At 43.1% G+C, this 26966-nt stretch overlaps 1 protein-coding gene across 7 annotated transcripts in view; it reads right to left on the minus strand.

Moving 5' to 3' along the window:
- Window positions 1–2530: 2530 nt before the first annotated feature.
- Window positions 2531–26966, minus strand: part of DCAF1 (DDB1 and CUL4 associated factor 1) — a 93015-nt gene continuing 68579 nt past the window's right edge. For 3 of the 7 annotated variants that reach the window (XM_073811162.1, XM_073811163.1, XM_073811167.1), the window contains 7 exons: window positions 26601–26705; window positions 26307–26380; window positions 25692–25793; window positions 7803–8055; window positions 5647–5692; window positions 4580–4664; window positions 2531–3509 (listed from right to left, as the gene is read on the minus strand). In XM_073811162.1, the coding sequence (XP_073667263.1) occupies window positions 3459–3509; window positions 4580–4664; window positions 5647–5692; window positions 7803–8055; window positions 25692–25793; window positions 26307–26380; window positions 26601–26705 (716 nt within the window). In that variant the 3' untranslated portion in view covers window positions 2531–3458. The remainder of the gene's footprint in view (window positions 3510–4579; window positions 4665–5646; window positions 5693–7802; window positions 8056–25691; window positions 25794–26306; window positions 26381–26600; window positions 26706–26966) is intronic. The other 4 variants (XM_019947487.3, XM_073811164.1, XM_073811165.1 and 1 more) reach the window with 4 other exon arrangements.

Consider the following 26966-nt stretch of genomic DNA (forward strand, 5'->3'; position numbering starts at 1 on the left):
CAGTGCTAGAGCTCTCAGCCTTTCAAGCTGAGCTGCGGAGGAATGTGGAGGCATCGAGCTGGGAGGGAAAGATGGCTTGAAGTTCTGTGGCCACGCATCTCTACTAAGACAGTATGGCCAGCACTGTCAGGGACCAGGGAGGGAAATCAGTCACACAGCAGTTGTCACCATAGAGCACAGCCCAAACACTATTTTTCACAATGTTTGTGGCAGTTTAGATGTTTTAAAAGGATCATTGTCAAGGCTGAGGGAGAACAGAAGCTCCAGTAAGGGAAATGAGCCCCCAAATGACCAGGAACTCCGGATTCTGTTGACCGTGCTGTCCTCTCTCTAGGTCTGGTCCACTACCCTGGCTGGCACGAGGCAGCGCAGGTGACAGCTGGGATGTGTTGAGAGAGACAGTTCGTGAGATGGAGGCGGGGGCTCAGTGCGGACCTCATGGACAATACATGCCTCTCCACAAGGACAGTGAAAGAGGTGACTTTTTGAGACCTTAGAGATTTAAAATAAACAGGGCAAGGAAGGCGCCTGGGGAAGTACTGCACTAGGCTTCAGCTGGTACTCGTGAGAGAAAATGCATGTTCATAACAAACACAAGAAGTGTTAAATGTGTTTATTTGCCTGTTTGTACTTGAGCTTTGGCCACAACTGCCAGGTATCTGAGCAAAGCAGTGCGAGGCACTGTAGGCCACAGCTGCACCATTCCAGGCAGTTGGAACCACCAGAAGGAGGAATGGGCCTCATCTTGTTTAGAGCAGATGAGGTAGGGACGAATGCCTGGGTCACAGGCCAGAGCCGCCTTGCTGTATTAAGCCCAAAACTTCTCTGGGCTGTTCCTTCATAGAGTGGGTGCTCAGGACCCAGAATACTACACCTCCTAGTTTTCCCAGACAGAAACCTAGAAAGTCTGGCTGGAGAGGACACTTATCCCTTGCTTTGTTCACCTGTCTTGAGGGATAGGTGCCTTCTGGCCCCAAATTGAACTACAGAGTTTTCCTGCTGTGTGACCATCCTCCTTCTCTTTCTTGGACCCTCTTCTCAACTCCTTCCTTCCTCTCTTAAGACAGCAGCTTCTGTAACGTTTCTCAGAAAGGCCTTGGCCAGCACTAGCAAGGGTAGGTCAGGTGGTCAAGCCCCTGGTTGATTTATGATGCTGCCCCCAGAGAGAGAACTATTTAACTGCAGGCAACCTGTGCCTCCACCTGGGGTTCAGGTTCTATCTGAGGTGTGGCTTAAAGGCAAAAATCAACCTAAGGCGAAATTTGCCTCATTGGCGGTTTGCTACTATTCCGCGTGTTTCTTCCTAAGTGACTGAGATCGTGAGCCCTGCCTGGCAGACAAAGAGAGCTGATGTTTCCTTAGCCTCTTAGGGCACTTCCCTAAGGGAGTGTTGTCAAGTTGAACAGGAGTGTGCTTTCTTATTGCAGGTCCCCATCTCCACCCAAGAGACCTGTGGGTGTTCCCAAGAGCTGCTGGCAGAGTTCAGGGAGACTGGCTCTGCTCAGCTAATGACTAGAATACAATGCGTTTAATGCTTCTTGACTTTTAACCTGTTTTCTTCTAATGCACCAGCAAACTAGTCCACTGGTTAGGTGTTAGCAGTCCATTTAAGCTGAGGCATGAAGCAACCTAAGAGCTGAGACCTCTGCTCTCTAGAGGACCAAGAGGTGCCTGTGTGTGACACAGGACCAACCACTTCAGTGTGTGTGATGAACTGTATGGTGCTCCGAAGCCCAGCAGGGCTTCACCAGCCCCTGGTGAGTTTTAGCCGTCTTGTCTTGCTTATTTACTTCACAAATTTGTCCTCTTAGCAAAGGGAGAAAAGTCTCTTTAGCTATAAATACCTATATGATATGATAGGAACCGGGCAAACTCAAAGGAAGAAAGAGACTAGGGTCTCCTATTTATTGTGGGTAAGAAGGGGGTGGGGTGGGGTGAGTGAAAAGGTAAAAGCATCTGGTACTTTCCCTGGTGGTAGCACAGTTTAACCATAGGCCAGTTGTAGAGGCCTGTGAAATACCTGCAAACCCAGCCTGACCAAGCCCTAGCTGCCCCTAAACTGCCAAAACTGAAGAACTGCCCAGGTCTACTGTTGTACTCCCTTCAGAAAACAGTAATGACAGTCAGTCACCCAACTACAGGGATGGCCAAAATGCTTTCACTTCCTAGCTTTGCCAGCTCATTGCTCCACAAACTCCCAGGACCCCTAACGTTCCAGCTCCACCAAATCTACTCTGGAGCTGCCTTCTTGCTTTAGAACCCAGGATAGAGGCGTGCGGAGTGGACAGTGCCCTGAGCACCTCCCTCTGCCCCCTGCCCAGTCCTCCTCGGGGCGAGCAGCAGACCAGGGTTAGATGCTGTGACTAAGCTGCTTTTCTCCCCAGAGTGCTTTATTTGGGCAGAACGTGTTCTCACCCTGTCCTGGGCTGCCTCTCTTGGAAGGCGTCTTTATTGCCTGGCTAGAGCTACAAGGAAAGGGACAGACCCCACTTTGGTAAAAGAGAACAGGGAAAGGCCATAAACAAAGAAAGACAGACAGACTTGTAGTTTATTTTGTATTTTTTTTTAAATAAATACACTTTACATTAAAAGGCCTTTGATTTGTACTTTCCACATTGGGGAGAAAGGGAAGAAAAAAAGATTTTTGAAAAACTGAATCACAAAGAAAAATAGAGGGAGTGAACTTATATCCTAAGTTCCCTCAACTCCACAAAACCAATATCCACAATGACCTTGCTGCCCCACCCCCCACCAAACCATGAAGGTGGGTAAGCCTAGGCATTTACTCAGCAAACAAGCAGCACCTCCTCCCCACCTCTGGCACAAAGGAAAACAAATTAACCTGACAGCATATGAGGCAACAAAACAGGTTAAAAAAATCATATATTATATTTATAATAAAATATTCTTAATCCTTATCAATTTAAGAAACCACGGTTTTCCTTTTCATTTAAATACGTATGTAAAAATGCCTCTATTGTTATTTAGACATCATTTTCTTCCATAGAAAATGAACTGCAGGGACAAGAGACCTGGTGGTGGTGGATATAAGTTCATACCCTCAGTTATAAATGCCTTTTTTTTTTTCTTTTTAAGTTTTATAAAAAACTATTTCTTGTTCTTTAAGTAAAGAACATTATACAAAGAAAATATATTGTGAAATAACCCCAGAGACGTGTTGGGTTTTTTTTTTTCCCCCTTGAGGAAAGATATGTCCATCCTAGGAGAAGGGGGAAGCAGAATAGGGCCTAACCCCTGTTGTCTTTTTTTTGTGTGGTTATTGTTTTTAGAAGGACTCAGATTCCAGTGAGACTCTAAATCATAATCCTCTGAATGCAGGGCATGCAGTTCCTTAAAAGAGCCCTGGGAGAAAGGGAAGGGAAGATGTTTTGAATTCATTTGACTCAGTTTCTCGCCTGCCAAGAATCTCTTCCACGTGGTGATGGCTCCTCACTCATTTAGAGATAAGATGATGTCATCTTCCAAATCAGAGTTGTCAGAGCTGTCGGCTGAAAGGTAAGGAAAGGGAGAGACTAGATTACGCACTAGGCTTGTAGGAAGCTTTCAGGGAGAAAGCACCTGCATACACATAAATTTATGCCTGAGCATGGTTAATTACCAGTTTCCTGAAAGAAGAAAACATGTCAATTAACTCCTCAGAGCTGACTCTGGAAAATATACTGTTTGGGCAATGATGGTTACTCCTGGGACCTCTTGCTTGCTTACCTTTCAAAGGACCTGGACATGGTACCCTCTTGCTTCCTAGAGGTTCTTCCTCCTGCCTGAAAGGCCATAAAGGGACCAGGCAAGCCCCCTCTGAAGCTTTCGCCCATGGTGCTTTGAGTGGCTGCAAAGGGGCAGGGCTGATAGGTCAGTGAGTGAGCCTGTGTAGTCCTTTGGCCTCTGGAGTCCCTCCGGTGGGCACAGGCCTGCCTGACCCCCACGACCACTAAAAAGGCAGGCTGAGCCCAAGCAAGGATGAGACTTCTCTTAAACTCGTCAGCCATTCTCTTCTCAGAAGACCTCATAAAGGCAGAGGTAGTCAACCTGGGATTCATTCCTCTGAAATTTCTAAATATAATCTGAAGGGAACAAATTCCCAAAAGATACAAGCCAGAGGTTGCAGCAATATGAGAAAAACTGGGCTGGAGGCCAGCAGGGAGTAGCTGTGGCACCCTGGAAGGTGGCACTGTGTCTGACCCTCTGCTTGACCATCTGCCTTCCAGGCAGTGAACAGACCACATGAACACCTCTGGAAGGATCCATTAAGAGGTGAAACTAGGTGGTAACAGAACCCTCAAAGTGAGGTAGATGCACCTGTCTGGATGACAGAAATCGGAGAGAAACATAGTACCTAGCTCTAGTATTTGCTGAGTGAAGCTAAAGGAAAAATTCTAGTGCCCATTTTGATCACTCTCAGCTTAGGAAGCTGTGAAACAATTTTAACAAGGTCCCCAGGGAAATGGGCCAGCAGGTCCTGAGCTGGAGCCCTGAAAACGCCCATAGGCCCTGGGGTTCCCATGAGGAGAGGGACAGCCACTGGTTCCAAAGAATCCCTCATCAGCCCTTTCCCACGTACCTGAGAGACTCCACTCGGGGAAAGCTGATGAAGAACTGCATGTTCCCAAACCTTCCATTCACTACAATCTCCTTTAGGAAGAAAACTGAAGTGGATAAAGTAAAACCAAGAAAAGCATGGCCGTGATAAAATGAAGTCCTGAAGGTAAGCAAAAGTGATGGCTGGAAAAACCAGTGTTCCTGGGTCTAACAGGGCACAAGCATGGCTTGACTTTATTGGTGAGGAGTAGGGAAAACAAGATGGAGATCAAACTAATACCTGACACCGCTAAACCACAAACTAAGCCTCATCAGCTTCCTTGCTGAAAGAACTCCAGGAGGAAGTGAGCAGGGAAGGGGGTGACTCAGGCACAGCACTGTGTCCAAGGCCCGTGGCAGACTGCGGAGAATCCCCTCATGCTCATGCGATCTATGAACCAACATTGCCACACCCACCTGCCTGAGACCTATTCTAACCATCAGCTGTAGAGCTACTAAGAATTAAGAATCTTAACAACTTTGCATCACACCCAAGGACTGTAAATGCAGCTGGAGGAGGAGAACACAATCTTCCATAAGCAAATAATTGTCAGGCACAGGGTTTAACAGAACTTTCAGGGGTCAGGGGTGGTCAGGTGGCAGGACTCCCTTTCTCTACCTTCCTTAGCCTTTTCTCATCCTCCAAATGTTGAAGAGACCCGAACTCAGACCCTGGTGGGGACCTCTCCCTCTGAAAGGCCCTGGAAGCAAAGGCAGTCAGTGTTAGTCCCTACCATGTTTATTTAACCTGTTGTTCTACAACATACAGGCTTTTGGGGCGGGGGGGTCAGAACTGACTGGAAAGAGAAACAAAGACCTCAGAGTCAAGGTGTCTCTCTTCCTAGGGCTGGGGTTCTGTATATGAAATCAATCATTGGATCTCGGGGATCTGGGGCTTATGCAAGGTTACATGGGGGGCATGTGGGTGTGGTTTTCTATAGTTACAACAGCTTTCATCATATCCTAAAAGGGCTCCATAAACCCCGAAAGGTTAACAGCTAATACACCAGATGATTAGTGTAAGGCAGAATATCAGCAAACCAAGGATACGGAGGGTGGTCCTTGTGTCTGCTCTGTTTCGAGCCGCTATCAGTCTCTGTAAAACAGAGAAAGCAATAGAGTACATATGCTGCACATGCCACCACCTCAGTTCTAGAGCCCAAACTGACATGTCCTCAACTTGTCATCTATAATGGCACTTTTACATCATAAATATTCCCACCAAGTTAAAGTAACATTATTCTCTGATAGAATTAGGGTTTTCCAGATTACCTCTTGGGCTTAAAAGAATGAATTTCCTAGAATAACCAGTAAAAGGCTATAAAGGAAGCAGTAATTTTACAGGCCAAATACAAAATTAATTTATATTCAAACTGAGAATGGAAAAATTAGTGATACTCTTAGGTCGGGGGTACCAGCTGCTCCCCTAACCTACCTTATATTACTTACAATTGAAGGGAAACAGAACTTGTGCCCACGTGTCACAGGTGACAAAGAAGTTTAGTAAAACTTTTCTTTTTATTCCCATCAATATTGTCATGTTTCCCTTGCCCCTGAGTCCCTCTTACCCGGCTCTCTGACCATCGCTAGGGACAAAGGAAATCCTCCTTCAATGAATCATCTCAACCTCCAAGTACCAAAAAATGGAAGTTGGCAAACAGCAGATGGGCAGATACAAGGCAATCCCTCCCACCCCACAGAGCTTCCTCAAAATGCAACTTTGGCAAGAGGACTTAGGTAAGAAAGTCTCCCCTAAGCCAACTGCCTTCAATCTTGAGCTCTAGAAGCATGTATAAGATTTATCCCAAAGAAAATGGATTTAGGTCACTGTGGAACAGGAGAATCTTATACATATATGCTTAAATATATATACTGCCACCCACCCTCTCCTCTCCTACCATACATACACACTCCCTCCCTCCCACTGCCCCCAACACCAAACACCAATGACTAAAAACCAAGCATCTACTCTGAAGAGGCTTGGAGTTTGCTGAGCTTAGGCCAATAGAATAACATTTTCTGTAATGATGTAAATGTTCTATATCTGTGCTGTTCAATATGGTAGCCACATGTGGCTACTGAGCACTTGAAATGTAGACATGAAAATGAGGGACTGAATTTTAAATTTAATTAAAATTCTAATGGCCACAGGTGGTTACTGGCTACCATATTAGGCATAATACCTACCTTGGCTGTGAGAATGCTGGCCAGGTTAGCTACATGAAAAATGACTGAATATCACAGTGATTACTCCCCAGTCAGGCAGGGCAGCACTAGGAAGAACCAGGACCACAGCAAGCATGAGTCTGTCAACAGTGACACAGGTCACAGTGATGCTGCCATATATGTCCTCTTAAAACATGCAGAGTATAGCAGCAGAGCTCGCAGACTCTTAGAACTATTAGGTGATTTACTCAGGGTCCATTAGTATAGGCAGGGGACAACCTGACTTCAGAAACCTGTTCTAATGAGAAGGCACTGGAAAAACTGGAGCTTGTTCTTCAAAACTTGGAATAGGAAAGGGGGGTGGGGGGGAAGGAACAAAACAGAAGCCAAAGAGAAACATCTGTTCCCTGGCCTTTAAGAGGGATTAAGCAAAAGCAGGCAGGAAGGGGCTGCAACCCACAAGAGGGCTTTTATTTCTTTACAACTTTAGAAAAGAGCAGGTACAGCACCCCCATGAGCAGCTGCATCTGATGATGTCAGCTCTGCCTCTTGGGAGAACTACACTTTTGCCCTCCAGTCTAAGGCTAATCCTCTGAAGCAGGGGTCGACAAACCTATGGGCCAAACCAAGACCCACGGGCCAAACCAAGACCACCAGCTATTTTTGTAAATAAAGTTTATTAGAACACAGCCACATCATTAATTTATGTCTTGTCTCTGGCCGCTCTCACACTACAAGAGCAAAGCTGAGTAGCTGCAAAAGAGACCATTCAGCCCAAAAGCCAAAATTATTTACTGTCCAGCCTTTGTAGAAGTGTGCCAACCCCTGTTTTAAAGAGATAATAGCCATTTGGTTACAGAGTCGTCATGACAGGAGCACTGAGGATGAGAGATGTGAAACTGCTTTTCCTCAAGGGCCCAGGTGGTGACTCTAGTTAATGGGGCACAGAACCCTGGTGTGGCTTGCCCGCTGGGCTGGCACAGGGAAGGGCCCTTTCCCCAGGTACCCAAGCCCAGCCTCGTGGTCAGCCCTAGACTTACTGTCCCCCAGGATCAGTTCCACTTCCTCATCTGCATCAGAGTCTTCATCTTCTCCGTCCTCTCCCTCCTCTAGCAGGTTTGCTAGCTCCTCATCAGAGGGAGAAAAGTCATTGTCGCCATCCTCCCCTGCGTTCTCATTGTTGTCATCCTCCTCCAACTCCGCCTCCAGCAACTGGTCAGTGTCAAGCTCATCTAAATCATCAGTGTCGTCATCATCTTCATCGTCATCTTCTTCCTCCTGTTCTTCCTCTTCCTGGTAAGAGAGCATGAGGTCCATTAGGACAAACACAGAGACCCAGCCCATGTGGGCCACATGGGCAGTCTCTCTCCTCCTTCCCAAAGGACAGAGGAGGTAACAGTCAGTAGAGAGCATGGTAATCTAGGTTAGCACACACTTCATGGGCCAGCTTGACTCGTCAGTGGAGGCTGAGACAGGCACATACATGTCCCCCAAGACACTCAAGCACTCCTCAGACAAGGACTACTGGTCACTCCACGAAGGCATTACTGGTCATGCAGCCCTTATCTAAGGAAATGGACAACACACTTCACAGAGGTCTCTGCCATCAACATTCTATGTTTCTAACTAATAATAAACCCCAAAGGGCTCTTCTCTCTATCCTCTATCAACCAAACCAAATGAAATCACTTGAGGCACCGGAACTAAAGCTTCTACCTGGAATCTAAAAAGCAGTGCTTTAATAAAACAGAGAGAACACAGCTGCTGAGTCACCAGCTCCTAAGCCCTTCAAATTCTTGTCCTTGATCTTATTTATAACCATGTATGTGGGCCAGCACCTCTGACGGTGCTATCACAAGCATCCAATGATCTGAATGTCCAACAAAATAGACTTTTACCACTAAAGAGATACTTGCATTTTCCGTTACAAGCCACACACACACCAAAAAAGTATGCTAGAGAAATTGTCCAGCCTTCTGTTCCCTCCAAACTGTTTCCCTTCAAGCAAGAGAGGACACGACGACATCTCTTTGCTTTCCTAAGAACGACAAGTGTTCCCAAGTTAAAGTGACCAACATTCAGTCACTAATCCTTCTGCTCAAACATCAACTGTCAGCACTGCCAGTAGCAAAAGGATTCTAATTCCTGCAATAATAAAATATAAAATTCATTTAACACACCAGCCTAATAAAAGTCAAGACAAAACAAGCCCTACATTAGCAGAAAAAATCTTTAAAAACATTTTGGAAGTGCTTTAAAAAAAAAAGGGGGGGGGATATCCCCAGTGGAACAGTGGTTAAGAATCTGCCTGCCAATGCAGGGGACACAGGTTCGATCCCTGGTCCGAGAAGATCCCACATGCCACGGAGCAACTCGTGCACCACAACTACTGAAGCCTGTGTGCCTAGAGCCCATGCTCCGCAACAACAGAAGCCACCACAATGAGAAGCCCGCGCTCACCACAACTAGCAAAAGCCTTGGCGCAGCAACAAAGACCCAACACAGCCAAAAAAAAAAGTGCTGCCGCGTGCCAATCACTTAAAAACCAAACACTGCTTATCCAGCCACTAGTGTTCATCAGCTGTAAACTAGGCTCATATTCATCAGGGTAGCTCTGCTTTATGAACTTTTGATAATTTTGGAACCACCATTTAGAGGCTTTTTGATTTGCTGTTTGACCCACTGATTTAGACTTTCCAACAATTTCTGGCAGCTACGTGGGAATAACTGGCCCCTTTAAATACCCAGTATTCCTAATGCCTGTAAAAGTATGTGTCCACACCAGAGTTTATATGTGCGCGTGTGTGTGAACGTACCGCCATGATAACCTGAGACCACTGTTCCACAGCCTGGCCACACATGACCTCCATGTGGACAGCTACTAAGCATCTGCCCACTGGAAAGGAACTGAGAATGCCTGAAGGCAGTAACAATAAACTGACGCACAGACAAGCTTCTGGCCCTACAAATACATCAGCTCATACAAATAACAAGGGAAAAGAGAGAGGAGTCAAAATTCAGGGAAATAATTCAAAGTATTTACCAGATTACAACTTTCGCCTCTTTTTTCCACACGTTTTCAGGGATCTGACCAAAATTAGTTCTAATTAATAAAGTTCCTTCAGTTAAAAAGAAGCACATTAAAAAGAGTATCCAGGGCTTCCCTGGTGGCGCAGTGGTTGAGAGTCCGCCTGCCGATGCAGGGGACATGGGTTTGTGCCCCAGTCTGGGAAGATCCTACATGCCGCGGAGCGGCTGGGCCCGTGAGCCATGGCCGCTGAGCCTGCGCGTCGGGAGCCTGTGCTCCGCAACAGGAGAGGTCACAACAGTGAGAGGCCCACGTACCGCAAAAAAATAAAATAAAATAAAAAAGAGTATCAGCAAATTTAAGGAAGATTGTTCTTCATTTCTAAAAACATCAAAACTTAGCTGATCCAGGAGAACTAAGAAAAAGCTCCAAAGTCAAGAGCAATCCTAGAAAACAGGTCAACCAGGGTCTAAGGTTTGAACTACAGATACCATTCCAAATTCTTCCAGAAGCCTACTTTTACTTAATCTTGTAGCAGAAGAAATAATTTATATTTATTCATCCCAGAAGGCCATGATGACATATGTGACAACAGGAGAAGGGAAATGAATAGGAAGGGGAGACCTACCTGAATCTCAAACACATCACTTCATCATTTATCCTCTGGATTTAATGACCAGTGGTTTAACATGTATTTTGTTACACATGGATATGGCCATAAACTCACTTTCTAAATTTTAAATCTGAAACGTGGAGCATGAAACAGAACAGAGGCTCACAAGATCTATCCAAAGTGCTGTGGTAGAATCTAATTCTGTGGTTGAACCCAAAAGAGTCTAGGAAGCAATTTTAAGAGCATTCTTGCAGGTTTAAGTACCTGGTTAGTAACATGAGGCCCTCTCCTTCATATCTAGAGAATAAAGCTTCCACTAATGAGTGGTCAAAAAAGTGGTCCAAAAAACCAAAAATTATTACTTAATGAAAAAAGCAAATCTTGCTAGAATCCCGATTCAAGTCCAGCAACATTTAGATGTTTTGGATCCAGGAATATTGATTTTTTAAAAATTCTCTAAGACCTCTCTTTTAGAGCTTAGAAACAGGAATTCAGGGCCACACTGTTTTAAACTAATAAATTCTCCTACAGAAAAAATTCTAAAATTCTTCCCTTCTTGGTTCCATCTTAAGTCAATTTCATGGTTAGCCAAAGGCCCAAACCCCTGCAGATAAATCAACCCACTCCTCTCCTGTACAGAGAACAGGTCAACTGGCATAAGCTCCCTCAGCTGCCCTCTGGTCCCTCACCACATCTAAACCTGACTTCAACCATAGTCTGAGGAAGAAGAAAGCCTTCCACTTCCGCTCTGGACCTCAGTCCACCCCCGGTCCTTATTACCATGCTGCACCTTCCTCATGCTCACTCACTCACAACCACCCTCACACTTGGCTCCACTAGCTTTCTTACCTTCTCTGAAGAAAGTCAGCTTCCCCAAAAACCTAACAACTTCTCAATCTACACAGGCTTTAAACTCCTTCCATCTATAGACTTTTGGGTAACCTGAACCCTACTCCTGGCCTCCAAGTCCTCAGCCACCACTTGCTCATTCATCCACTCACTCTGTCTTCTATTCCTCTAACACTTGACGGTCCGGCTTCTGCCCACAGCACTCCACAGTGTAGCAGGTAATGGTATGTGCTCTGGAACCAGGCTGCCTTACAGGATCCAAACTCTGCTGACACTATGTTTACTTAGCCTCATAGGGTTGTTGATAGGATTTAATGGGGGAAAAAATGTGTATACATATATGTATATAATCTCTTTGGAAAGTGCCTGGCATATACTAAGTGGTCAGATAGTCTGTTGCTCCTAATAACTGGAAGCTTCCTAAAGGAATATGAAGGCCTGAATGGCTAACCATGGGGCTTCTCTACAATGACTGACACTAACCAATCCTGGTTCCCACACTGGGCTGCTGATCTTTACCTGATCCCTTCCAGATCTCCTAGGCATAAAGGTTCCTACAACTTAAAATTTATTTCTGCCTTTACATTTCCTCTCATTCATAAATCCTGAACTCACATTAGATAACTCTACCCATCTGTACCACAGAAACTTCTAAAACTGAACTCAAAGCACCCCCTAAACCTAGCACCTTTCCCACACTTCTCCCAGTTACCAGATGAAACCTCAAACATCTTTCACTTCTCCCACTTTCACGGCTTCACACCCAGTTAGTTAATGTCACTCACAGACCTGGGGTGCCCAGCACTCCCCTCTCATTCCACTCACCTACTGCATTCTCCCTCCTCCTGTCTACCTCCAGTCTCTCCAACTGTCTATGGTCTTATCCCTTCCCAGATCAAAAAACCCAGGCACTCCATAATGCTGCCCACATTACAGAATTACAACAGAAGCAATGATTACTAAACAACCATTTAATGCCAACTTCTCTAAATCTTAATTTCTTGTTAAATGAGAGGATTTAATTACATCACTGGTTCCTACTCAGGTATGGCCATCAGAATGTGTATTTTGGAGCACTGGGAAAGTTCTCCAAAATACACATGCCTAAACCCCACCCAGGGTCCAGGCTGACAGAACCAATCTTTACAAATTAAGCTCCAACAGGAGGATTTTGGAAAGGTGCCCCAGGAATTGTGGAGTGCACCGTAATGAAGAACCACTGTACAAGATGACCTCTGGTTCTAAAATTCGACTCTCCTGTAATAATGTACCCTATCCAAAGACTCCCAATGACAGAACCAAAAAAGTGAATACAGGCACCCCTTGTTTTACTGCAATTACACTTTGCAGATACTGCGGGGTTTTTTGTTTTTGTTTTTGTTTTACAAATTGAAGGTTTGAAGCAACCCTGCATCGAGCAAATCTATCAGCACTATTTTTCCAACAGCATTTGCTCACTTCATGTCTCATGTCACATTTTGTAATTCTCAGAATTTCAAACTTTTTCATTATTATTATATTTGTTATGATGATCTGTGATCAGTGATCTTTGATGTTATTATTACAACTCCCTGAAGGCTCAGATGATGGTTAGCATTTTTGGCAATAAAGTATATTTTAATTAAGGTATGTACACCTAATAAACTACAGTACAGTGTAAACATAACTTTTATATGCACTGGGAAACCAAAAAAATTCATGTGACTTGCTATATTGCAATATTCGCTTTAATGCAGTAGTATGGAACTGAACCCACAATATCTCCAAGGTATTCCTGAATAGTTATTACCACTGACCTTCCCTCCTATCAAACTGTCTTGCTCTCTAGGACTTAATTTGATTTTCTTTTAACTAGTGCACCATTTGTTTCTAGACCATTCAAAATTCTTCTTGAATACATGTCTATTTTTCAAGAGAAACAGCTTTTAGCTTACACTGCCTTCAAAAATATAACCAATCTCTTAGAAAAACACCAAACCTCTCATCATACTTTAAAAACAGTTAATCTAAAAACTAGTATAGGGCTTCCCTGGTGGCACAGTGGTTGAGAGTCCACCTGCCGATGCAGGGGACACGGGTTTGTGCCCCGGTCTGGGAAGATCCCACATGCCGCGGAGCGGCTGGGCCTGTGAGCCATGGCCGCTAAGCCTGTGCGTCCTGAGCCTGTGCTCCGCAACGGGAGAGGCCACAACAGTGAGAGGCCCGCGTACCGCAAAAAAAAAAAGAAAAAAAAAAAACTAGTATAGCTTTTTTTTAAATGCAATTAAAACCTGAGCCTACTGCCTTGACATTTCAACGTCATATTTGCAAAATTTAAACTCTTGCTTCTCCTCCTGACACTTGTTCCTGTTGTTAACTATCCTTAAAAGCTATAGATTCATTTCAGGGTCATAAACACTTGTGCTTTTCTCTCCTCATCAGCAGAATCTAATTCACATATATTTTAAATTTCTTAGTTGGGAAAAAAAGGCTTTTCAGGAATCACTGACCAAGCTTACAGCAGGTGTGTAATCAGTAAAGACTCTTACCATCCGCTTCTAGGCAGTGGAGAACACACAGGAAGCACAGCACACAGTGTGTCCCAGATTCCAAAGTGGAGTGGAGAAAAGAAAGATTATTCCCTTGTTTTGCTTTTGGTTTTAAAAGAAACTTAAGATTAACTATAATTAGTTGAAATGTATTGGCTTTTCAAAATCTAAGAACAATGATCAATTACTAATCTTTCGTTTTATAATTTTCCTAAAAGTTAACATCAAAGTTGACTGAATTGATTTTTAAAAACAACACATATACCAAAATTCCAATGGATAATGAGTTTTGATAAGTGCCTAGCTTTATCTCTGCTTTCACCAAATGCCTGAAGGCTGGCAGGAATCAAATATTATAGCTGTCAAATACATTGTATTATGTTTTCATTCAACAATACAGTGCTACATTTCATCCCTTCTTGTTAATCTCCAAGCTTATTTAAACAGAAGGGCAAAAGACAACCATTTTTATGTATGTAAATTATATCTCAATAAAGCTTTTTCAATCAATAAAAACCATTTATATAGGCACTTATCAGATGGCAGCTGACCATTCAGGATTCTGAGTTTATTTTGCTAAGGTGAAAAGGCAAATTCAAAGGTGTTGGTCACAGGTGCCTGCATCCCTGAGCCATGCAAGTCATACCTGGAACATCTGAGAAGACCTGACAGCAGATATCTGGACTAGGACAAAACTCTGACTAGCAAATGACTCAAATGAAAATGAAGTCTCCAGTTTTAAAATCAGGTGAAGCAAACAAAGGAAAGTAAAAAAAAAATCAAGCTGATACAGGGAAGAGGTGATGAGGAGAAATCTGATGAAGATAGTAAATACAGGAAAACACCACTGCAAGATACTAAGAGGACATGTGAATCGACAGAATTAAGGTTACAAAGGAAGCCTGCTTAAATAGATACAGTATTATCACACTGAAACATATCTGAATCAAAAACCAAAATGTCAAGGGCTTAGGGGAAAAAAACTTCTCTAACGGATGTCCTTCGAACATGAAAGGCACCAGCTGATCCCTAAGGACAGTGGTATCAGTATGTGCCATGCAATGTGCCTTGACCCTAAGAAATCCAGAAACAGTGCTAAGTCACTCACAGTGCACACCTACACAGACACCTACTCCTCTTCCAACTAGAAACCTTTCAGGCCCTTCCACAGACTGAGCCCTAGGGCCACTCATTAGGGCCCTCTTGAGTCTGTCCCTCGTGGCCTTGGCCGTCTATGCCTCTATTTTTCCTTCCTGAACCAGAGTCAGAAGTCCTAAACACCACCCTACCTCTCTCTAGTATCTTTCTCCCTTAACCTCTCAAAATGAAAGTTAAATAGAACCACAGAAGAATGAACCAGTCTCTTCTCTGACCCAAGCCTCCCTGTAGAGGGTGGAATGAGAAGAGAACACTTAGGGTGTTCCTTTATGGTGGTCTCTTGCTTCCACAGCCAGCCACCCAAGATTCACTTCTCACCCATCACTCCAAATCTGCAAGAAGAATGAGGCCAAACCCAATAATAGCCCCCCAGCATCCAAAATATCTAGCTTCTCTTTTCTTGACCTCCTCCTCAAAGACAGACACCAGGTATCACATGGACCCATGTGACAGCTCCCAGAGAAGACTGTTGCCCACTGCTTTGTAAACTGCAAGCATGTGGGAGAGTAGGAATAATGGTGTTGATAAATAACTTTAAATAAACCCAGTTTTTGCTTCAGATTTACAGTTCAACAAGTAACATCCAAGAAGCTTGAGACAAAACTGATATCTTGTAGTGATCTATAATGAGAGGGGTAGTGATGAATGAACCCATGGAGGATGAGACAGTCTGCAGCCACCTGTACCACTATAATATACCAACAAACAGCTTGACAACATCACCTTCTATACCTACTCAAGGATAAACTACATCTTGATTCACGACAGCTAAAGTGGAAAAGAGTATGCATTAAGGGAAGGTGGTGTCTAAGGAAGCCAAAGGCCACAAGAATAAAAGACCAGACACTATTAAGAAACTGACTCAAAGCAACTACATGATGTTTGGAGGATCTAATACCACTTGCAAGCTCTGGTATGAAGAAATACTAGCAACACATAGGAGTTAAACACTGCTGCATTCAAGAAAACATGAAGATCCATGTCACAAATAAATCAAAGATCTCAAGTATCCATCTGAAGACCTCTCCCTTTTACCCAGATCTCACAACTCACATGAGGTTTAAATACTGTGGGATCCTCTCACCCATGAAACCAAGGAAATCACTGAGGACTCTATGGGCCAAGCAGCCGGGAAGCATTAAAGGAAATCCCTTCTATAATAGGGATTTCCTAGCTGTATCTGGTGAAGTGGTTTAAACTCTGGAACCTAACCGTCCTTTATAATAAATACGGTATTTAAAAACCTATGGTACTGCTTCTGGTTTCTAGGCACATAAGAAGCTAGAAGTTGCCACTCCACCTTAACAAGTAAAAAGCTGAACAAACTAAAAAGATCAGTAACTCTTCTTAGATTCGACAGAGAAGTGGGGTGACAGGGCAAACCACTGCCCCAAAATTGGAGAAATACAGAGAATTGCAACTTGCCAGAGCATAAACCCAGAAACACAAACCTCTACAGGAACCAGTACCAAGGAGGAAAACCTGAACTGTAACTGACCAGTGGCTGGAGACAATTCTGAGCAAAGTCTGAGAGATAAAAACTTCTGAGGCCAGTCATCAGGGCCCCCACACATTTGTGAGTTTTACCTCTGGAACTTGACCTGGTTCTGGTGGTGACTATTGGAGAAAAATCCCTTAGTGCTTCTGGCAGGGGGAAGGGAAAAGGTAACATTTTGAAATACATCACAGCATTCTGTTCTTAACAAGGGCTACCCTAAGGAGAAACTACTTAACCAGAGCTTGAACTGCTGAAGGAAGGGAAATACCCAATTCCAGCCCACTCTAGCCATCTCTACCATCAAAAGGAGGTGGAAAAAAATGAGAAGATGTGTGAAGTTCACAGTACAGAGGTACAGACTCATTAAAAGACTAAGACCTAGTTATAAGACTAAAAAATGCTTCCCCTTCCTCCACATCTTACCACCACATTCTAAGGCCTACAACAGTTCCTTTTATCCAGCACATAATGTCCGGCTATCAAGAAAAATTACAAGGGACTTCCCTGGTGGCACAGTGGTTAAGAATCCACCTGCCAATGCAGGGGGCATGGATTCATCACTGGTCTGGGAGGATCCCATAGGTCACAGAGCAACTAAGCCTGTGTGCCACAGTTACTGAGCCTGCACTCTAGAGCCCGTGAGCCACAACTACTAGAGCCCACGCACCTAGAGCCCGTGCTCCGCAACAAGAGAAGCTACCACAGTGAGAAGCCCACACACTGCAATGAAGAGTAGCCCCCGTTCACCGCAACTAGAGAAAGCCCATGCACAGCAACGAAGACCCAAGGCAGCCAAAAAGAAAGGAAGGGAGGAGAGAGGAGGCAAGGCAAGGGGAGGGGAGGGGAGGAAAAATTACAAGACATACTAAAAGGAAAAGAAAAACACAGTCTGAAAAGACAATGTAAGCATCAGAACCAGACTCAGATATGGGAAGGATTAACAGACCAGGAATTTAAAACATCTATGATTAAGATGCTAAGGGCAGGGCTTCCCTGGTGGCGCAGTGGTTGAGAGTCCGCCTGCCGATGCAGGGGACACGGGTTCGTGCCCCAGTCCGGGAAGATCCCACATGCCGCGGAGTGGCTGGGCCCATGAGCCACGGCCGCTGAGCCTGTGCGTCCGGAGCCTGTGTTCCGCAACGGGAGAGGCCCGCGTACCGCAAAAAAAAAAAAAAAAAAAGATGCTAAGGGCTCTCTAATGGATTAAGTAGACAGCATGCAAGAATAGATGGACAACAGAAGCAGAGAGATGGAAGTTCTAAGAACCAAAAAGAAATGCTAGCAATCAAAAATACTGTGACAGAAATGAAGAATGCTTTTGATGGGATTTCTTAGTGGATGGACACTGCTAAGGAAAGAATCTCTGAGCATGAGGATATCTCAATAGACACCACCAAAACTAAAAAGCAAAGAGAACAAAGACTGAAAGACACAGAACAGAATATCCAATAACAACTGTGGGATAACTACAAAAGGCATAACATACATGTAGTGGAAATTCTAGAAGCAGAAGAAAAAAAAAGAACAGAAGAGATACTTGAAACAATAATGACTGAAAATGTCCCCCAAATTAATGTCAGATACCAAACCACAGATCCAGGAAGCTCTGAGAAAACTGAGCAGGATAAATGCCCAAAAAGACCCCACACCTAGTGACATCATTTTTTAAACTACAGAAAATCAAAGATAAAGAATAAATCCTGAAAGAAACCAGAGGGGAAAAACATCTTACCTATAGAGGAACAAAGAAAAAAATTACACCCAATGTGTCCTCCAAAACCAGGAAAGCAAGAAGAGAGTGGAATGGAGTATTAAAAATGTTGAGAGGGCTTCCCTGGTGGCGCAGTGGTTGAGAATCTACCTGCTAATGCAGGGGACAGGGGTTCGAACACTGGTCTGGGAAGATCCCACATGCCGCGGAGCAACTAGGCCCATGAGCCACAACTGCTGAGCCTGCACGTCTGGAGCCTGTGCTCCGCAACAAGAGAGGCCGTGATAGTGAGAGGCCCGTGCACCGCGATGAAGAGTGGCCACCGCTTGCCACAACTAGAGAAAGCCCTCGCACAGAAACGAAGACCCAACAGAGCCAAAAATAAATAAATTTTTTTTAAAAAAACCTCTATCAAAAAAAAAAAATTGTTGAGAGACCAAAACCACCAACCTATAATTCCATACCATGTGAAAGTATCCTTCAAAAGTGAAGGAGAGCAACTTCCCTGGTGGTCCAGTGGGTAAGACTCTGCGCTCCCAATGCAGGGGGCCCGGGTCTGATCCCTGGTCGGGGAACTAGATCCCGCATGTTGCAACTAAGAGTCCGCATGCCTCAACTAAGAAGTCTGTGTGCCACAACTAAGAAGAAGTCCGCACGCCGCAGAGAAGATCCCACGTGCCACAACTAAGACCTAGCACAGCCTAAATAAATTTTTAAAAAGTGAAGGAAAAATACTTTTTCAGACAAACAAAAACTGAGAGAATTTGTTGCCAGTAAACCTGTTTTGCAAGAAATGTTAAAAGAGGGCTTCCCTGGTGGCTCAGTGGTTAAGAATCCACCTGCCAATGCAGGGGACACGGGTTCGAGCCCTGGTCTGGGAAGATCCCACATGCCACAGAGCAACTAAGCCCATGCACCACAACTACTGAGCCTATGTGCCACAACTACTGAAACCCACGTGCTTAGAGCCCGTGCTCTGCAACGAGAAGCCACAACAATGAGAAGCCCGCACACCACAATTAAAAGTAGCCCCCACTTGCCACAACTAGAGAAAGCCCGCGTGCAGCAAAGAAGACCCAACACAGCCATAAATAAATAAATATAGATAGACAGAAATGTTAAAAGAAATTCTTCAGAGAGAAGGAAAAAAGTTAGAAACTTTGAATATATTAAGGAAGAGCACTGGAGAAGGAATAAGTGAAGGTAGAATAAACATTTTATTTTTCTTATTCTTAACTGATCTTTGTTCAAAATAATAGTAGTTTGTTTAAAATAATACTACCAACAATGTATTCAATTATGTTTGCTTTTATATAAGTAAAATGAATGACAGCAATGAAACAAGGGATAGGAGGAAAGAATTAGGACTACAGATTTTGTTATGTTACTTGCACTATTCATGAAGAGATACAGTGCTATTTGAAAGTGGACTTGGATTACTTGTAAATGTACACTGCAACCTCTAGGGTAACCACTAAAGAAAGTTTAAAAAAAAGGTATAACTAATATGCTAACAAAGAAGAGAGGGGAATCCTATAAAATACTCAATTAAAACCACAAAAAGGAATTCCCTGGCAGTCCAGTGGTTAGGACTCTGTGCTTTCAGTGCCCTGAGCCAGGGTTCAATACCCGGTTGGGGAACTAAGATCCCGTGAGCTGCACAGCGTGTCCAAACAAACAAACAAAAAAACACAAAACGCAGAAGAAGAATGGAAGACAAAAACAGGAGCAAAGAACAAATAGAAAAAGTAACAAATATGGTAGATGTTAATCCTACTATATCAATAATTACTTTGAATGTCAATGTTCCAAATGCATCAATTAAAAGAGAGACATAATCAGAGTGGATCAATAAATAAGACTCAACTACATGTTGTCTATAAGAAACCCACTTTATATATAGATTAAAACTAAATGGCTATGGGACTTCCCTGGCAGTCCAGTGGTTAAGACTTAACATTCCAATGTAGGGTGTGTGGGTTCGATCCCTGGTCGGGATGCTAAAATCCCACATGCCTCACGGCCAAAAAACGAAAACATAAAACAGGAGATATTCTAACAAATTCAATAAAGAATTTAAAAATGGTCCACATCAAAAAAAAATCTTAAAAAAAAAAACTAACTGGACAGAGAAATCTATACCATGCTAACATGAATCAAAAGCAAGCCAGGGTAGGGACCTTCCTAGTGGTCCAGTAGTTAGGACTTCACAGTTTCACTGCTGAGGCGCCGGGTTCGATCCCTGGTCGGGGAACTAAGATCCCACAAGGCATGTGGTGCCACCGAAAAACAAAACAAAAAAGAGAGAAAGAGAAAGAAAGAAAGCCAGGGTAGCTATATTAATTTCAGACAAAGCACCTCACACCAAGGAAAGTTACTAGAGATAAAGAAAGGCATTAGGGCCTCCCTGGTGGCACAGTGGTTAAGAATCCACCTGCCAACGCGGGGGATACAGGTTTAAGCCCTGGTCCAGGAAGATCCCACATGCTGTGGAGCAACTAAGCCCGTGCGCCACAACTACTGAGCCTGCGCTCTAGAGCCCGTGAGCCACAACTACTGAGCCCACGTGCCACAACTACTGAAGCCCTCACACCTAGAGCCCATGCTCCACAAGGGAAGACACTGCAGTGAGAAGCCTGCGCACCACAACGAAGGGTAGTCCCCACTCGCCGCAACTAGAGAAAGCCTGCGCGCAGCAACGAAGACCCAACGCACCCAAAAATAATAAATAAACACTAAATGTTAGTTCTTTTAAAAAAGAAAAAAAGGCATTATATGGGAAACAAAATGAAAAGACAAGCTACAGACTAGGAGAAAATATTTGCAAATGATGCAACAAACAAGGGCTTCATTTCCAAAATATACATACAACTCAATATCAAAAAAACAAACAACCCAATCAAAAAATGGGCAGAAGACCTAAACAGACATCTCTGCAAAGACATACAGATGGCCAACAGGCACATGAAATGATGCTCAACATCACTAATTATTAGAGAAATGAAAATCAAAACTACAATGAGGTATCACCTCACACCGGTCAGAATGGCCATCATCAAAAAGTCTACAAAGAATAAATGCTGGCGAGGATGTAGAGAAAAGGGAACCCTCCTGCACTGTTGGTGCAGCCACTATGGAGAAGAGTATGAAGGTTCCTTAAAAAACTAAAAACAGGGACTTCCCTGGTGGTCCAGTGGTAAAGAATCCGCCTTACAATGCAGGGGACACAGGTTTGATCCCTAGTTGGAGAACTAGGATCCCACATGCTGCGAGGCAACTAAGCCTGCATGCCACAACTACTGAGCTCGTGCACCTCAACGAGAGAGCCCACATGCTGCAAACTACAGAGCCCACACGCTCTAGAGCCCGTGTGCCACAACTGCAGAGCCCATGCACCCTGTAGCCTGCACACCACAACTAGAGAAAACCCACACACCAACTAGAGAGAAGTCCACGCACCACAACAAAAGATCCTGTATGCCTCAACGAAGACCCGATGCAGCCAAAAATAAATTAAATACATAAATAAAAAATAAATCTTGGGCTTCCCTGGTGGCGCAGTGGTTGAGTCCGCCTGCCGATGCAGGGGACACGGGTTCATGCCCTGGTCCACGAAGATCCCATATGCCGCGGAGCGGCTGGGCCCGTGAGCCATGGCCACTGAGCCTGCATGTCCGGAGCCTGTGCTCCGCAACGGGAGAGGCCACAACAGTGAGAGGCCTGCGTACCGCCAAAAAAAAAAAATGAATCTTAAAAAAAAAGAAAAACACCCTAAAAACAGAGTCACCGTGTGATCCAACAATCCCACTCCTGGGCATATTCAGAAAAGATGAAAATTCTGATTCAAAAAGATACATGTGCCCCGATATTCATTCATAGCAACACTATTTACAACAGCCAAGACATGGAAGCAACCTAAGTATGGCCATCAAAAGATGAATGGATAAAGAAGATGTGGTACACATTTACAATGGAATATTACTGAGCCATAAAAAAGAACAAAATCCCATTTGCAGCAACACAGATGGACCTAGAGATTATCATACTAAGTGAAGTAAGTCAGAAAAAGACAAATATCATGACCTATCATATCACTTACATGTGGAATCTAAAAAAAGGATAAAAATGAACTTATTTACAAAACAGAAACAGACTCACAGACATAGAAAACAAACTTATGGTTACCAAAGGGGAAAGGGTAGAGGATAAATTAGGAGTTCGGGATTAATAGATATACACTACTATACAGAAAACAGATAAACAATAAGGAACTACTGTATAAGCAAAGGGAATTATATTCAATATCTTGTAATAACCTATAATAGAAAAGAATCTGAAAAAGAATATATATATATAAAATATATATCACTAAATATCAATGAATCACTTTACTGTCCACCTGAAACTAACACAACATTTTAAATCAACTATACTTCAAAAAACCAAAGCAAAACTGCAAGACCTAAATTCCTTTCCACTCAAAAAAATCTTAAACCACACATTTTGATTGTTCAACTAAAGGAATAAATGTCTATTAATTTTTTAATTAAATAGTGAGACCACTACATATCTATTAAAATGACCAAAATTTGCAAAACACCAACAGCACCTAATGCAGGTGAGTACATAGAGCGACAGGAACTTTCATTCATTGATGACAAATGCAAAATGGTACAGCCACTCTGGTAGACAATTTTGCAGTTTCTTATAAAACTAAACATACTTTTACTATATGATCCAACAATAACACTTCTTGGTATTTACACAAAGGAGTTGAAAACTGACGTCCACACAAAAACCTGCACACGGTACACAATATGTTGATTTTTTTTTTTGAGGTATTTTTTTGAATTGATACAGGAGCTTTATTCTGAATTGCCAAAACTTTATTCAAATTACTCCAGAATATAATTGCCAAAACTATTCAACACTGCGATGAAGATGTCCTTCAGTAGGTAAATGAATAAATAAACTGTGGTACACCCAAACAATGGAATAGTATTCAGCATTAAAATGAAATGAGCTACCAAGTCATGAGAAGATATGGAACAAACTTAAATATATATTACTCAATGAAAGAAGCCCATCTGAAAAGGCTACATTCTGTATGATTCCAATTATATGACACTCTGGAAAAGGCAAAACTATAGAGACAGTAAAAAGATCAGTGGTTGTCAGGGGCTGAGGGGAGGGAGGAATGAATCTGTGGAGCACAGAGGATTTTTAGCGCAGTGAAACTACTATGTACAATACTACAATGGTGGATACACTTCATGTTTGTCCAAACCACAGAATGTGTAACACCAAGAATGAACCTTAATGTAAACTATGGACTCTGAGCAATAATGATGTGTCAATGTAGGTTCATCATTTGTAACAAATGTACCACTGTGCTGTGGGATGTTGATAATGCGGGAGGCTATGCATACAGGGACAGTGCATTTATGGGAAATCTCTGTACCTTCTGCTCAATTTTGCTGTGAACCTAAACCTGCTCTAAAAAATAAAGTCTATCCAAGAAAAAACAAAAACTATTGTACTGAGGATGACATTTTCAGTAAAGTGCTTTATAAAATAATATCCCCATGGTATCCAACAAGGATCATGACTATCTTCATCTGTGTGTGAGGAGAGAGGGAAGACAGAGCTGGGAAACTGCCCCCTAAGAGGGCATCCCACGAGGGAAGCACTGGCACAGGATGCCTCTGGGTCAAGAAGTAAGCCCTGCTGAAGGCTCTGCTCTGATCCCACAGTGACCACTAACCCCAAATACATACAAGTCTCCTCTCCTCACTCTGCTCAGAAACCCATTTCCTGGGATTATGAATTATCTCTGAGCTCTAATAAAATGCATACTTAGCCAGTTAGAACATTCTACCAGAGACAGTGGCGATCAAGAGAGTATACACAGAGGACTGTAAGGTGAGTCTGTTTTAGCTTGTTGATTCCAGGTGACAGGGTTTACTCAAGGATTCAATTTAGAGGAGAAAGTAGAGGTTCATAACCTATAAAGCCCGATAGTGGAACACATACCTAAATCTCAAACTGGCAAAACAAATCACCCTTGCTTAGTCAGTACTAAGTCCTGTCAGAAAAAAACATGAGTCACTGGCCCATAGTATTAGACTTGCACAAAAAAAATACTTTTAAAATTATCACTTTCAAAAATTATTTTAAGTCTTAAGTACAAGCTGCTGGGGAAGAATGCTAACAGAAAGCTATTCCATTAGCCCTAACCACTGAGCATGATTTACCAAAGAATAGGGGAGAGGTGAGGATGAGAGAGCAATGGCAGGGCAAAAAGAAGAAAAGTGTGCTTCCTCTTGTCCTATGGTGGCCCCTGCCCTCACTCAGGGCACTTCTGTGCCCTTTAAGAGGATATAGAGCACCAAGACCAAGCAACACCATAGTGGAAGAAAAAACAGAAATGAATCCAAGATCTGGAAAAAAGATATTTTATCTGCTTTATTATCTACAACAAAAATGTAAAAACCTAGTCATTCGTTTTCAACTTTATATTACTCAGCAATAAACATTTCTCAGATTTATCTAGAGAATTGGGCCAAGAGAGTATATGCTTAGAAAAAGAATGTGGTGTGAGCCTAGCAGACAGGAAAGATCTGCTGAAACTCAGAAGTTTAAGAACTCTTCATAACTGACATCAACTGACACACTACACAGACAAGCACCTAGCATAATGTGACCATAAATTAAAATCCCCTATAAAAAAGAAAAAGCTGGGGCTTCCCTGGTGGCACAGTGGCTGAGAGTCCGCCTGCCGATGCAGGGGACGCAGGTTCGTGCCCTGGTCCGGGAAGATCCCACATGTCGTGGAGCGGCTGGGCCCGTGAGCCATGGCCGCTGAGCCTGCGTGTCCGGAGCCTGTGCTCCGCAACAGGAGAGGCCACAACAGTGAGAGGCCCGCGTACCACAAAAAAAAAAAAAAAGGAAAAGCTAAGATTCTGAGACATGATACCATCTACCCACATTTTATAAATGTTTAATTTCTCAAAAGCATCAATATCTTCTCTTTCCCTGTAAGCTCCATTCTATACTCTGAAAATAGACTATGCCATAAAACTGAGAAAATGCAAACCGGAACTTTATAGAAGTTAAGCCATTTCTATGATCCAGCTCAGCAGAGTGACTTTTTGGTTTTGTACTGACATTGAGAAAATGGCGGCCTGCTTATCCTGAAGCCAGACAGGGCACTGGTTCTGAGGGTGAGTACAAGGAAATCTCTAAAACAAAATCAGAGATTGCTGACCTGCAAATTAATCTATAAATGGAACTCACAGGACTATCAGATACTGCTTAAAGTTTTGTAATAATAAAAATCTGCTTTCTTCTGATCAGTTTCAGTGATCAAGGACACATGACAGGCCTTCAGAATATGCTAACAGGTAGCAAACACCCATATAGCAAAAATCTTTAAAAAAAAGAAAAGAAAAGAAAAGAAAAGAAAAACCCTGTAACTAAAAGCAGAAATGCATAATTTCTAATAAAGCATTATTCAGCAGAAAGAAATTTCAAAGACCACTAACCTGGTCCTCCTCTTCATCCTCATCCTCTGCCAGACGCTGCCTGCCTACTTCATACAGCCTGCACACCGTGTCCATGTTCAGAGAATCCATGCTGCCTTGGTTCTGAAATAGAACACCCAGTCCACAAGAAGTTAGTTTTTAGAAGGCCCATATCCACACCTCAGCTATGACTGGCACTCACACACCTTGACCGTGTAACTATCAAAGCTTCCAATACCCAAAATTCTTGAACTGATTCTGAAAATGTTATGTCTAGGACACAGAGAGGGAAAGAAAAACAGGATGAGAAGGCCTGGACAGCAAGGGAGAGACCACCATCCCTGGGAACAACACTGTTCCGAGGATGCTCTAGAGAGAGACTGACTCCTCTAAGAAAGGGCTGACAGTGTGAGTCCAGGATAATAGGAGATGGGACGCTCCACAATGCTCTATATCAGGATTTTCCTACTTCTCTTATACTGTGTATCTCCCCATCAGATGAGTAGATTACCCTAATCTATCACCAGAAATGCATCATCTTTAGAACACATAACAGACAAAAATGTCTGGAGTATAAGTTGAAAATGATCTTAAATATCAGAATAAAACAGTAGGATTTCTTCTTGCTCCCTTTACCTCGATGACAGCAAGATAGCAGTCTTTGGTGTCTGTACATAGGTCAAAAATGTTCCGTTTCACATCAATGGTCGCTGGAAAACAGAATGTGACAAGACTCAGGACTAGACTACTACCGTGATCTTAAAACCAGCCTTTCTGTTAAAGGAATTCAAGGTGACTGTTCATAAATATTTCCCTAACTCCTCTGCTTTTCAAAAGCAGAAAAATTATAATTCTCTCAGAAAATGGAGGGTCTTAAATAAGGATCACCAAAACAAGGCAAAATCATCAATACCTGACCTTCACACTTACCTATAGGTTTGTAATCAGTTGCATTAAATGTTCGGAAGGATGATCCAAAAGGGCTTTTCATCCTCTCTTCCAGTAAGTCATCTTCATCATCTGCCTGCAACATAGCTAGTTGGGACAGAAAGGGGAAATAGGAAAGGGAAGCAAAATACTATTAGAATCAGAAACATCCCCTATTCACAACTGCAGAAAATATTAATGGACAATCAAGACTTCAGAGAGTTTCCCTGTAGTAAATTCCTCTCAAAGCATCCTCCTTGCATATCCAAACAATATCCTCAACCTCTCATCTAGCTTCCAACAACTGTTACAGCTGAAAGCGTACAAAAATCACAAGACAAAAAAGGTTTTTCTTGAAGTTCATAATGA

Source organism: Tursiops truncatus, chromosome 10 (assembly GCF_011762595.2).
Source record: "Tursiops truncatus isolate mTurTru1 chromosome 10, mTurTru1.mat.Y, whole genome shotgun sequence".
Taxonomy (NCBI): domain Eukaryota; kingdom Metazoa; phylum Chordata; class Mammalia; order Artiodactyla; family Delphinidae; genus Tursiops; species Tursiops truncatus.